The sequence below is a fragment of the Perognathus longimembris genome, chromosome 14, assembly GCF_023159225.1.
Source record: "Perognathus longimembris pacificus isolate PPM17 chromosome 14, ASM2315922v1, whole genome shotgun sequence".
Taxonomy (NCBI): Eukaryota; Metazoa; Chordata; class Mammalia; order Rodentia; family Heteromyidae; genus Perognathus; species Perognathus longimembris.
The window spans coordinates 51933105-51946234 of NC_063174.1; the positions used below are offsets into that span (position 1 = coordinate 51933105).

General features: G+C 39.2%; 1 protein-coding gene across 3 annotated transcripts in view; it reads right to left on the reverse strand.

The window, feature by feature from the left end:
• The window catches only part of Eml5 (EMAP like 5), a 106090-nt gene that overhangs the window by 50214 nt on the left and 42746 nt on the right, over positions 1-13130 (reverse strand). For all 3 annotated transcript variants that reach the window (XR_007213199.1, XM_048362340.1, XM_048362343.1), the window contains exons 15-18: positions 7343-7448; positions 5066-5159; positions 3131-3231; positions 291-493 (exon numbers count right to left, since the gene is read on the reverse strand). Coding sequence is in view for 2 of the 3 variants with exons in the window: in XM_048362340.1 (XP_048218297.1) it covers positions 291-493; positions 3131-3231; positions 5066-5159; positions 7343-7448 (504 nt within the window). In the remaining variant the exon portion in view is untranslated. The remainder of the gene's footprint in view (positions 1-290; positions 494-3130; positions 3232-5065; positions 5160-7342; positions 7449-13130) is intronic.

The window sequence follows — 13130 nt, forward strand, 5'->3', positions numbered from 1 at the left end:
TTTTCTCTGGCAACAGGATCTTGCTATGTAATTCAGACTGGCTTTCAGCTCATAATCCTACTTCTGTCTCCCGAATGCAAGGATTACAAGTGTGAGCCACCCTGATTGGCAATATATATATTTTAAACAGCAGACCTACTTCATACTGCATTTAGAAGTTTGACAAAAGGAACAAAATAAGGTGAAGAGGATCTAGGTCCAGGAGAAAGGCAATGTTCCTTTACTCCTGAAAATATTCTACAGTCCCGATCAGATTATGTTTAATTGAAAAATCTCCCTAACTTACTTACCTTTTCCAATGCATGCATACTGAACACTGGCCCATCATGTGCTTTAACTGTTTTTACTAGAAAGATATCTCTCCATATACACACATCTCCTGTGGATGTTCCAGAAAAAGCCATCTCTTCAGTCCATCCATACACTGCACACATCATTGTATCATTTTTCCCCAGTGTGCCTCTGTAGCCTTTTCTTCCAATCAATCCTCCCCCTGGTTCATAAAAATATTCAAAAGTACCATTTTCAAAATATGCATGATTATAAAGAATTACAGTTTCTCTTCTATTGTTATTATTGTAATAGAAAGGCAAATAAGAGTAGAATTAAAAAAGAAAAATAGTGTTTGTCTCTCTGTCAGTTACTTGGATAAAATTTTGCACAGTGGGTTACAGGCCATGCACTAACACATGCATTACTCGAGTGTTTCTCTTATTGTTGTTTTGTTTTCATTTTTGCTGGTTGTGGAGCTTGAGCGTAGGGCCTAGGTGCTGTCTCTGAGCCTCTTTGTGCCCAAGGCTAGAGCTCTACCACTTGAGCCAAAGCTCTACCTCCAGCTTCTTGGGTAGTTAATTGGAGATAAGAGGCTTAGAACCTCTGCTGCCCCAGCTGGCTTTGAACATCAATCCTCAGATCTCAGCCTCCTGAGTAGGTAGGATTACAGGTATGAGCCACCAGTGCCTGGCACATTTCTCTGTTTTAATCAGTCTTTAGTATCTTTGATGGTATTTCCCAAAATTTTTACTATGACATGTCTAAATTCACTGAGACTTTTAAAGTCATATTGCTCAGAGAACATACCATACTACTTGAAAAAGAGTATTTTTTAAAATTTAAAACATTAACTTATAATATTTGTTTAAATTTAGATTATAAAACACATCTAATAGAAGGAATCTAGATATCAACTGATCAAATGTCTGTGTTAAATCCTTGTGCAAATCTAAGACCATAGAAATAGATGTTTAAAATGTATCAAGATAGGGGCTGGGAATATGACCTAGTGGCAAGAGTGCTTGCCTCGTATTCATGAGGCCCTGGGTTCGATTCCTCAGCACCACTTATACAGAAAATGGCCAGAAGTGGCACTGTGGCTCAAGTGGCAGAGTGCTAGCCTTGAGCAAAAAAGAAGCCAGGGACAGTGCTCAGGCCCTGAGTTCACAGCCTAGGACTGGCCAAAAATAAAATGTATCAAGACAGTAGAAAAAGCACTTTAACCTTTTTTAAACTGGAATTTTTTTCTCTTTATTTGTAGTGTTGGGGATCATCTTTGGGCATGTTAGATATATACTCTATAATGAAGTTATATCCTTGACCCCCCAATAAATTTTGGATAATTTTAGATTTCTAGAAAAGATGCAAAAAATAACATTTTTGATACATTTCTCTATCTAGTTTCCTCAGTGGTAATATTTTATATTACCAAAATATTTGCCAAAAATAAGATAACCATTTTGATACATTACTATAAATTAGACTCTAGACTTCATTTGGATTTCACCAGGCTTTTTCCTTCTTTTTTTTGGAATACTGGGACTTGAACCCAGGACTGTAGGTAGGCAAATGCTCTGCTCTATCTCTTGAGCCACTCCTCTATCCTTTTGGGTTATATTTTGTTTTGGAATTAGGGTCTTGCTAACTTTGCCAGGGCTGGCCTAGAACTTGAGATCCTCCTGCCTCTGCCTCCTAATTGTTGGGATGACAAGTGTATATTATCACTGTCAATGACCAGTTTTTCTAATGTCCCTTTTCTGGCCCTGAACATCATATCACTGCTAGCTAAATTATTTTTTGTAGTGTATGTGTGCTGGTATGGGGTAAGCCCGCCCAGATGCCTTGCATCGTGAAGAGTCGGTTCTAGCTGGCCCCGCCTCTTTTCTCAGCCCTGAGGCCAGGTGGATAGCCCCGCCTGCCTTCTCCAGTCCAGAACGGGAAAGGCGGCTCTAATCAACCCCGCCTACCACCTCAGACCGGGTGTGCGCAAGATGGCTGCAGGTGATGAACCCAGAGGGGGCCCTGAGGGCCATGATGTAGATGTAGGCCCCCCCACTTTGGGAGGTCCCTTGGAGCTCCACCCTGATGGACAGGTCAGGCGTCCATTCACAGCCTCTACCAAGGTGCATGTATCCCTCCCCTTCCGCCGCCCTCTGACCCCTTTAAAAGAACAGCTCATTGCCGCCATTAAACGAGTCTTAGCTCTGACTGGCTCCTGGATTGTCTGTGGGTCCTCCGACAAAAGGGGGTTGGGGTGGCAGTTCGTCAGTCCTCTTTTCCTCTTCCTGGCCCGTCCGGGTGGGGTGTGTTTTCCCATCTCTCCTGCAGGACAGGAGAGCCTGGGAGGCTAAAACTCCCGGACAGTATGGGGCTTAAACTCAGGGCTTCTAATTCCTCCTTGGCCTCTTCATTCACAGCTGGCATTCTACCACTTGAGCCATGCCTCCAATTCTGGCTTTTTGCTGGTTAAGTGGAAATAAGAATTTCTAATTCTGTCCCAGCTGGCTTTGAACTTTGATGTTTTGTTTTGTTTTGCCAGTCCTAGGGCTTGAACTCAGGGCCTGAGCACTGTCCCTGGCTTCTTTTTGCTCAAGGCTAGCACTTTACCACTTGAGCCACAGCACCACTTCTGGCTTTTTCTATATATGTGATGCTGAGGAATCGAACCTAGGGCTTCATGTATGTGAGGCGAGCACTCTACCACTAGGCTATATTCCCAGCCCTGAACTTTGTTCTTTATATCTTAGTTTCTTGCGTATCTAGGACTAAAGAACTGAGCCACTAGCACCTAAATTAAATTACTTCTACAAGTAACAATTCCACACAATTTAAAAGAGTAGAAAAAATATTTCCTTACCTGCTCTACGCCAAAATTTCATGTGTTTAATTCCAGCTGTAATTAGTTTATCAGGCACATGGGGGTTCATCTTTACAACAAAAATTTTATCTTTACTTCCTCTGAAATAAATACAAAAATGTTTTAGTTCTAAAGATAAATCATCTAGCAACTTTTAGGCAAAAAGTTCATATAGCATGTTTTCCTTTCCTTCCTTAAAACAACACTCAGAACTTTCACTTACTAGGCAAGTGCTTATTACTCACCCCGTGACCCCAATACTTTTGCTTTTTTAGTTTTTTAGTTGTTTGTTAGTGAGTACTAGGGTTACTGGGGTTTGATCTCAGGGTCTCTGGCTTGTCAGGCAGGTGTTCTACCACTTGAGACCTCCTACCCCTGTGCTTTTGCTTCCAAATGGGGCCTGATATTTATGCTCAGGAGGGCCTGGACCAAGATTCTCTTTATTTCTGCTTCCCATGGTTAGGATGATAGGTACATACCCCCTGCCAAGCTTTTTACTGGCCAAGATGGGAGAATACTATAAAATTTTGCCCAGGCTGACTTTAAACTACAATCCTTCTGTTTCTGTCTATTACAGGTGTGAGCCATGGCACTTAAGAGTTTTAGTTTTTTCAGACAGGACCTTTTGCTAACTTTACTTGGGCTAGCCTTGAACCACAATCCTCCTATTTCTACCTTCCAAGTAGCTGGGACCACAGGGATGGGCCCCCATACTTGGCTTGTTTCTTAAGACAGGGTTTCATTAACTTTTCCCTGGGCTTGTTTTGAACTGCAGTACTCCTCTGTCTGTGCCCACATCAAGCCCACAATTACAGCTGAGTACCATCAGGCCTGGCCCTCCATCTTGGTTATTCCACTTACTGAATATTAGGGTGTGAAATCATACATTAGTATACTTGTTCTTTGGGAAAAATTTTAATAGACTAAGTCTGCTCAACAGATTCTCAAAAGGTAGGGACAGTGAAAGCTGAACTTCATCTGGCTATCACTTGTGCTACCCAGTAGTGCAGTGCTTGAGAATGCTGTTGGCAGCATGAAAAACTGTAACTTCAAAGTTTGAAAGACTATACTAGGCTGTAGTGAAGTACAAAAGATTACAATAATGTGCAGTGAAGTTTCATTATCTATACACTGCAGAAAGCATGTATCTACTCCTTAGTGCTCTGATGCACACAATAAGGAACAGGAAATTAAAAGTGCAGTTCTGACATGGTTGACTATTGCTTTCTTCAGAGCACTGTTGTATATTTATTATAAAAACAATACATGCCTATTATTAGAAAAGTAGAAAGAAAAATGCATAAGGAAATAAAAATGTAGAAATTCCTTGTGGTATATAAATCTTTCATTTAAATATATGAGCATTTTATCATGCTCTGAAATTATTGTATGATAGTCTCTCCTCTGAAATTCACTCCATCTGTACATGGAGACTTGAGAGAACAGTTATTAGAACACCATGGTATAGTTACTTTATCAAGTGGTTCACCTGTGGTAAACTTATAAAGAAACTATAAAATCACTTGTCTTTTTATCATGATTATACTTATTCAAATGTGATAAAGATGGCAGTAAGACAAAGTTACATATTAGCTTAATTTGAAAATTGTTTTATTTTATTTTATTATTTATTTATTATTATTTTTTTTTTGGCCAGTCCTGGGGCTTGGACTCAGGGCCTGAGCACTGTCCCTGGCTTCTTCTTGCTCAAGGCTAGCACTCTGCAACTTGAGCCACAGCACCACTTCTGGCCATTTTCTGTATATGTGGTGCTGGGGAATCGAACCCAGGGCCTCATGTATATGAGGCAAGCACTCTTGCCATTAGGCCATATCCCCAGCCCCTTGAAAATTGTTTTAAAAAAAAACCTCAAAGCAAAAGTGCTACTAGCATTTGTATTGCCAATGCATTTGCATGTCTTATTGTTTTCCCTACCTTGCTATTGATAGCTTCTCTCCTTTCTTCCAGTCCCATAGCACGATAGTGTGGCTATCATCTATTCCAACTGAAGCCAAACGTTTCCCATCCGCTGTGATAATTAATCAGAAAGACATACTTATTGACCACAAACCTTTAGAAGATTGAAAAACACTTATGTGTCCTAAAGCTACATGTTTTCATTTGAATGTAGTTTTCCTCCCAGGTTTCATGTGCTGGAGGTTTGGTCCTCAGTGACAGGGGAACCATTAAGAGGAGAGGCCTAGTGTGAGCTGCTGATTATATCCTTGAGGGCCCTTAAAAACAATGCTAGCAGGGCTGGGAATATGGCCTAGTGGCAAAAGTGCTTGCCTTGTATACATGAAGCCCTGGGTTCAATTCCCCAGCACCACATATATAGAAAATGGCCCAGAAGTGGCGCTGTGGCTCAAGTGGTAGAGTCCTAGCCTTGAGTAAAGAGAAGCCAGGGACAGTGCTCAGGCCCTGAGTCCAAGGCCCAGGACTGGCAAAAAACAAACAAGCATACAAACCACAATGCTAGCGTCAGTTTCATCATTGTGTGCTGTTATAAAAGCCTGACTTCTGAATCTCTCTGGCCTCCTGTACCATCCTGTGATGTCTCTCTCATGCACATTATTCTAATATGTGTGATAAGCCAAAGGGACTCTCGTTATAGGCAGAATCAAACGAATCACCTGATTTCAATTTTATTGTACAACTCTCATCTAAATTGCCAGCCTCAGGTAATATGTTACAGTAACAAAAATGGATCAACAGGCTCCAGTAGTTATAATTAATAACTTGATAATAATTATAATTATCGTAATTATAATAACTTGATAAATAATGAATGATAGGCATGCACACAGCTATGAAGGAGAGATGACAATGATTTCTTCTTTTCTCCTCATTTCTTCCTCTTCCTCCTCCTTTTTTTTTTTTCTGTTAGTCATGGGGCTTGAACTTGGTCTGGGTGCTGTCTTTGAGCTCTTCAGCTCAAGGCTAGCACTCTACCACTTGAGCCACAACACCATTTTCTGGTGGTTAACTGGAGATAAAGAGTCTCATGGACTTTCCTGTCTAGACTCGCTTTGAACCGCAATCCTCAGATCTCAGCCTCCTGAGTAGCTAGATAATGACTTGTTTCTTGAATCATGTGGATGGTGCTAATGCCAGCTCACCTGACTTCATCTACTTTATTTATCCATCAGTTTGGGATGGGAAGTGAGAGAGAAAATGGTAAGTGCATAAGGTGATGGATACACTAAATACCCAATTAATGATCACATAATATACTGAGGTAGCAAAACATCATTATAGTCAATTAAAAAATTTGCAGAAAAAAGTGAGAGTGAAAGAAAAAAATTAACAAAGGAGAGACACAAAAGAATTAATTACATTTTTACTGGGCGTTGAATTCAGGGCTTTGTGATTGCCACAGTAACACTACCACTTGAGCCATTCCACTAGTCCTTTAGCATTTAGTATTCTTTTTTAAAATAAGATCTCATGTTTTATCTTGGCTGGCCTTAAGTCATCTACTATGTTCATCTTCTAAGTACCATGCCTGACCCAGACTTACTTCAATTAATTCCCCAGAAGAAGTGTGTTGTTATCTAAGAACTCAGTGGCTATAAAGTTAATCAAATGAAACAAGCATTTTTACATCATACTGTCATTAATATGCCTGCATTTAGTGAAGGTTATTTTAGTTATTATTAGCAAGCAACAAGTAACAAATGTATTAGATAAAATATTCAAGCAAAATGCCTGTGACAAATGATGACAAGCATGCATATGTTTATACATTATAAAATTTATAAGAGAGGCAGGATAGTTCATTATTTTTGCTTGCTAGTAGAAACAACTAAAATAATTGCCCTTTACAAAAACAGACTGATGACAGCATATTATAACCTTCGTCTTTTTTCATTTAACTTTTCATGGTCATTGAGTTCTTATAAATCAGTTGTTATGGTGGGTTTAATGAAATCTTTTCTCTCCCTTCTTTTTTTTTCTCTTAAAAATTCTCTTAAGCAGTTTTACATAGATTTCAACTCAATTTCTGAATATAATGTATCTTGATTAATGTGACCCTTTCCATCATTCTCCTCCCCATCTATCCCAAAAGAACCCCCTTTCTTTTTTCTTTTTCTCGCATTTTTTTCCTGTGGAACACCACAGAAATGACAAGTTTAATTTACAGTGATTTAGACTACAGTGTTATATATTGCCTCTGCATTTTGATCATTATTGAAGAGAAAACACCCTTACCTGAGAAATCAACAGCACAGACACCATATTGGTGGAATCCCTTTAATATTGACAAGGGTTTGATCGTCTCTGTATCCCATACATGAACTGAAGGGTCTTTACCCACCTGAAAGAATGACAAGTCACTTTACACAGCTGCTTATTTTTATATCTGTTAAAAGGAAGGGGGGCTGGGAATATGGCCTAGTGGCAAGAGTGCTTGCCTCCTACACATGAAGCTCTCGGTTCGATTTCCCAGCACCACATATATGGAAAACGGCCAGAAGGGGCGCTGTGGCTCAGGTGGCAGAGTGCTAGCCTTGAGCTGGAAGAAGCCAGGGACAGTGCTCAGGCCCTGAGTCCAAGGCCCAGGACTGGCCAAAATAAATAAATAAATAAATAAAATAAATAAATAAAGGAAGTAAAACAAGAGAGTTTTATAGCTTTTGTTTTGCTAGAAGATTTATCATATACAAAATATGAAGCAGACTGTGCACATGGCTGATTTTTTTCTTGCCTGCTAAGGTTGAGGCCCTAATTCCATCCCTAACACAGTACAAAAAAAAGGGGGGGGGTATGGGAAGGTAATGAGACAAGATACAGTATTTCTAGGCATACTATAGAACTACTATAATCTTATAATCTTTTGCCTCATGTATCCGAGGCAAGCTCTCTTGCCACTAGGCCATATCCCCAGCCCCTATAATCTTATATAAGATAAAAATGATTATTAAGCATGATATTGGCAGGCTTTCTATGGTAGATGCAATGGATACTAAAATATTCAGATTAACTTTTGCAAACTAATTGGAAAAAAACAGGGTGTTTTCAAATAAATAGAAAAAAAACTGGTAATACATGTTTAATGAGAATTAAAAGATTTTGGAGAAAATACACAATGAAAGAGATGACACTAGAGGTGGGCCTTAAGAAGCTCCAGGTTTTAGATAAAAAGAGAATCAAGCAAGTACTTCTTCAAAGTTTGAGAAGTTAAAAGCATATAGAAGCATATAGACAAAATTCTGCCATTTATCTTTTTTAACAGGCTTTTTTTGTTTCCTGCTACTTTGCTGAAAGTATCAGATCTAGGATTTCTGATGGACTCTATAGGATCTCTTAAGTAGAATATCATATCATCTGCATAATAGTAATAATTTTACTTGTATAAATAATTTTATTTGTATCTTTCTTTTCCTTGCTTTGTTGCTATGGCTAAGAATTTGAGCACTAAACTGAACAGAAGTTGAGGAAATGGGCACCTTTATTCTCTTCCTGATTTTAGAGGAAACATTACAGCTTTTTCCACTATTCTGTAAAATATTGGCTACAGGGTTGTTATATATGGCCTTCGTTATGTTAACATATCCTAGTTTCTTCAAGGCCATAAAAATTGTTAAATCTTATTTTCTTTTTTATTGTTATTATAAAGGTGATATGCAGACGGGTTATAGTTACATAAGTCAGGTAATGAGTACATTTCTTTTTTTTTTTTTTTTTGCGAGTCCTGGGGCTTGAACTCAGGGCCTGAGCACTGCCTCTGGCTTCTTTTTGGTCAAGGCTAGCACTCTGCCACTTGAGTCACAGCACCACTTCTGGCTGTTTTCTATATATGTGGTGCTGGGGAATTGAACCCAGGGCTTCATGTATAAGAGACAAGCACTCTTGCCACTAGGCCATATTCCCAGGCCATGAGTACATTTCTTTTTGGATAGTGTCAACCCCTTTTCCCACTCTGTTTTTCCCTCCTGTCCCCACAAGTTGTATAGTCATGTTCACTGTAGTGTCAGTGAGTACCACTGCTGCAGATAAAAGGATATAATGAATAAACAAGAAAAATAGACAACAAAAATAGCAACAAAGAAAAAAATCATTTCCATTTCTTAGAGTTCATTTTGGTATTATTTTATGTGATCAGATGCATATAGGCATTGTGCCCTTGTATTCTACTCCCAAGAATATTCTCCTTTGGTGAGTTGTTGAATTTTGTCAAAGGCTTTACCTTTGCTTTTTTTTTTTTTGCCAGTCCTGGGCCTTGGACTCAGGGCCTGAGCACTGTCCCTGGCTTCTTCCTGCTCAAGGGCTAGCACTCTGCCACTTGAGCCACAGCGCCGCTTCTGGCCGTTTTCTGTATATGTGGTGCTGGGGAATCGAACCTAGGGCCTCGTGTATCCGAGGCAGGCACTCTTGCCACTAGGCTATATCCCCAGCCCTTACCTTTGCTTTATTATTATTATTTTTTTATTTTTTGGCCAGTCCTGGGCCTTGGACTCAGGGCCTGAGCACTGTCCCTGGCTTCTTTTTGCTCAAGGCTAGCACTCTGCCACTTGAGCCACAGCACCACTTCTGGCCATTTTCTGTATATGTGGTGCTGGGGAATTGAACCCAAGGCCTCATGTATACGAGGCAAGCACTCTTGCCACTAGGCCATATCCCCAACCCAAGGCTTTACCTTTGAACAACCTCAGCAATCTCTTGATTTGGTCTTTGATTCCACTTGATTCCATGCAGGATTGTTTAATGATGTGTATTATGCTTAACCATCACTGGAATGAAACCAATTTGATCTTTTAAAATATGATACTGAATCTGGTTTTCAGGAATTTTCTTCGGAATTTTCATATCTCTTTCATCAAAGTAATTGTTCTACAGTTTTTCCTTTTTTGTTGTATCCTTCTGTTCATTAGAGCAATAATTAGTTTCCAGGATGAGGATGGAGTAGTTCTTCCCTTCCTGCTTTATAGAATAATTTGGATATATTATTCTTTAAAAGTTGGAAGAATCCAGCAGGCAATCCATCTGGTCCTGAGCTTTTCTTCACTGAGAGAGTATTACTGTTTGAGTCTCACTGATTGTTATAGATGTTTGGGATGATTTTATCTTCTTGGTTAAATTTTGGTAGGTCAGAAATTACCCATTTCTTTTGGATTTTCTAATATGCTGAAATATATACAAGAAATTATTTTAACTTTTTGTATCTGTAGACTTGACTGTGGGGGCTGGGAATATGGCCTAGTGGCAAGAGTGCTTGCTTCTTATACATGAAGCCCTGGGTTCGATTCCCCAGCACCACATATATGGAAAACGGCCAGAAGTGGCACTGTGGCTCAGGTGGCAGAGTGCTAGCCTTGAGCTGGAAGAAGCCAGGGACAGTGCTCAGGCCCTGAGTCCAAGCCCAGAACTGGCCAAAAAAAAAAAAAAAAAAGACTTGACTGTGGTCTAAAATGTGATCTACTTTGGATTAAGTTCCATGATACACTTAGAAGAATGTGAATTATGAGGGTTTTTTTTTTTTTTTGCCAGTTCTGGGGCTTGAACTCAGGGCCTGAGTACTGTCCCTGGCTTCTTTCTGCTCAAGGTAGGACTCTACCAGTTGAGCCATGGCACCATTTCTAGCTTTTTCTATATATGTGGTGCTAAGGAATCAAACCGAGGATTTCATGTATACTCTACCACTAGGCCATATTTCCAGTCTGAATTATGAAGTTTTTTGATGGAATATTTTGTAGATGTTGAATTCATTTGATGTATTGTATAGTTTAACCCTGAGTTTCTTCATTGACTTTTTTTTCTGGAGATCTGTTGATGAGATAGATCAGTTGAAGTTAACGCCATTATTGTTTCTGCTCCTTTATGTTCAGTACTGCTTGTTTTATGAAATTGGGTTCATGTAGCCAGGCACTGGTGGCTCACAACTGTAATCCTAACTATTCAGAAGATCAAGATCTGGAGTTTCAGCCACTTTGGAGAACAGTATGGAGGTTTCTCAAAAAGCTCAATATAGACCTACCCTATGACCCAGCCATACCACTCCTAGGCATCTATCCTAAACAGCAAAACCCAAGATATCAAAAGGACATTTGTACTTCCATGTTTATCGCAGCACAATTCACAATAGCCAAAATTTGGAAACAACCCAGATGCCCCTCCACAGATGAATGGATCCAAAAAATATGGTACTTATACACAATGGAATACTACATAGCGATTAGGAATGGTGAAATATTGTTATTTGCAGGGAAATGGTCAGAACTCGAACAAATAATGTTGAGTGAGACAAGCCTAGAACACAGAAAACAAAGGGGCATGATCTCCCTGATATATGACTGTTAACAAAGGGAGATGGAGAGACAGTAGAGACCAAGTCTGTGAACACTGTATATGTGCTTGATACATTGTATACTGCATATGGGTCTACCTGACCTAGACAAGGGATGGGAAAACAGGTTGTAAGATATCACAAGAAATGTACACAATGCCCTACTATGTAACTGCACCATCTTTGCACAGCACCTTGTAAAAAAAAAAAAATTTATGTTCAATTGATAATAAAAAAAAAAAAAAAAAAAAAAAAAAAGATCTGGAGTTTCATGGCTTGAAGCCAGTCTGCAAAGACAAGTCTAAGAGACTCGTTATCTCCAAATTAACCAGCAAACCCCCCCCCCAAAACAAGGAAGAGGCATGGTTCAAGTGGCAGAGCACCAGTTGAGCCAAGCAAGCATGGCAAACAATTTTAAGGTCCAGCATTCAAACCGTGAACCAGAAAAAAATTGGGTGTGTATATGGTGCCTATTTAAAATTGCTATATCTTCATAATACATTAGTCCCTTTAATAATATGAAGTGACCTTCTGACTAATTATGGTTTGAAGCATGCTTTCTTAGAATTACAACTACTCCGTTTGCTCTTCCATTTTCCTAGAGTATTGTTTCCTGTCCTGTCTCTTTCAGTTAGTGTATGTCTTCACTAATGAGTTTTTCAGACAACAAATAATTTAATTTTATTGTTTAATCTAGTCAAAGTTAAGACTTCTTGGGCTGGGGATATAGCCTAGTGGCAAGAGTGCCTGCCTCGGATACACGAGGCCCTAGGTTCAATTCCCCAGCACCACATATACAGAAAACGGCCAGAAGCGGCGCTGTGGCTCAAGTGGCAGAGTGCTAGCCTTGAGTGGGAAGAAGCCAGGGACAGTGCTCAGGCCCTGAGTCCAAGGCCCAGGACTGGCCAAAAAAAAAAAAAAAAAGTTAAGACTTCTTATACTTAAGGTTATTATTGAAAGTTACATACTAATTTCTCTCTTTTTCATCTTAGAGGGCTGGCTGGTTTATTAGGAATGTTTGATTCTTTCCTAATCCTCATCTGTTTATTGTACAGTTCTGATGAGATCTGTTCTTTATACAAATTTCATGCTTGTGAATGTGTTTTTCCTTGTCTTTGTGTTGTAAGCCTTCAAATATCTTCTGCAATGCTTTATTCCTTATCAAAACTTGCTATAGTCATGCTTATAATGGGAAGTCATTCTTTAAATGAAGAATGACTTCTAGATATAGTAATCTTGGTTGGCAGTCATTTTCTTTCAGGATTTGAAATACATCTGTCTATGTTCTTCTAGCTTTTAAGTTTTCTGCTAGGAGAGATGTAGTTACTCTGGTAGGCTTTCTTATGTTTTCTGTATTCTTTCGTTGTTAGGTACTGTTGGAATTTTAACTAAAATTTAACTAAAACTTAGAGAGTCTTTTTTTTGGTTCTTTTTTTTTTTTTAAGGTCTGAAAGTGGGACTCAAGTTCAGTTCCTGATGCTTTCACTCATTGGCTAGCACTCTACCAACTGAGCCACACCTACAACTCCTTTTCTGGTAATTTCTATTGGTTATTCTAAATGCCTTCTGTATATCCAAATCTTTTTCAAGATTCAGAAAATGTTTTGCTATAATTCACTGAGTAAGTTTCTTATGCTTTCACAATTTGTATCTCAGCTGTCTCTTCCACAGATTCTTAGGTTTGGTCTCTTGTATTACAGAGGTCTTGAATGC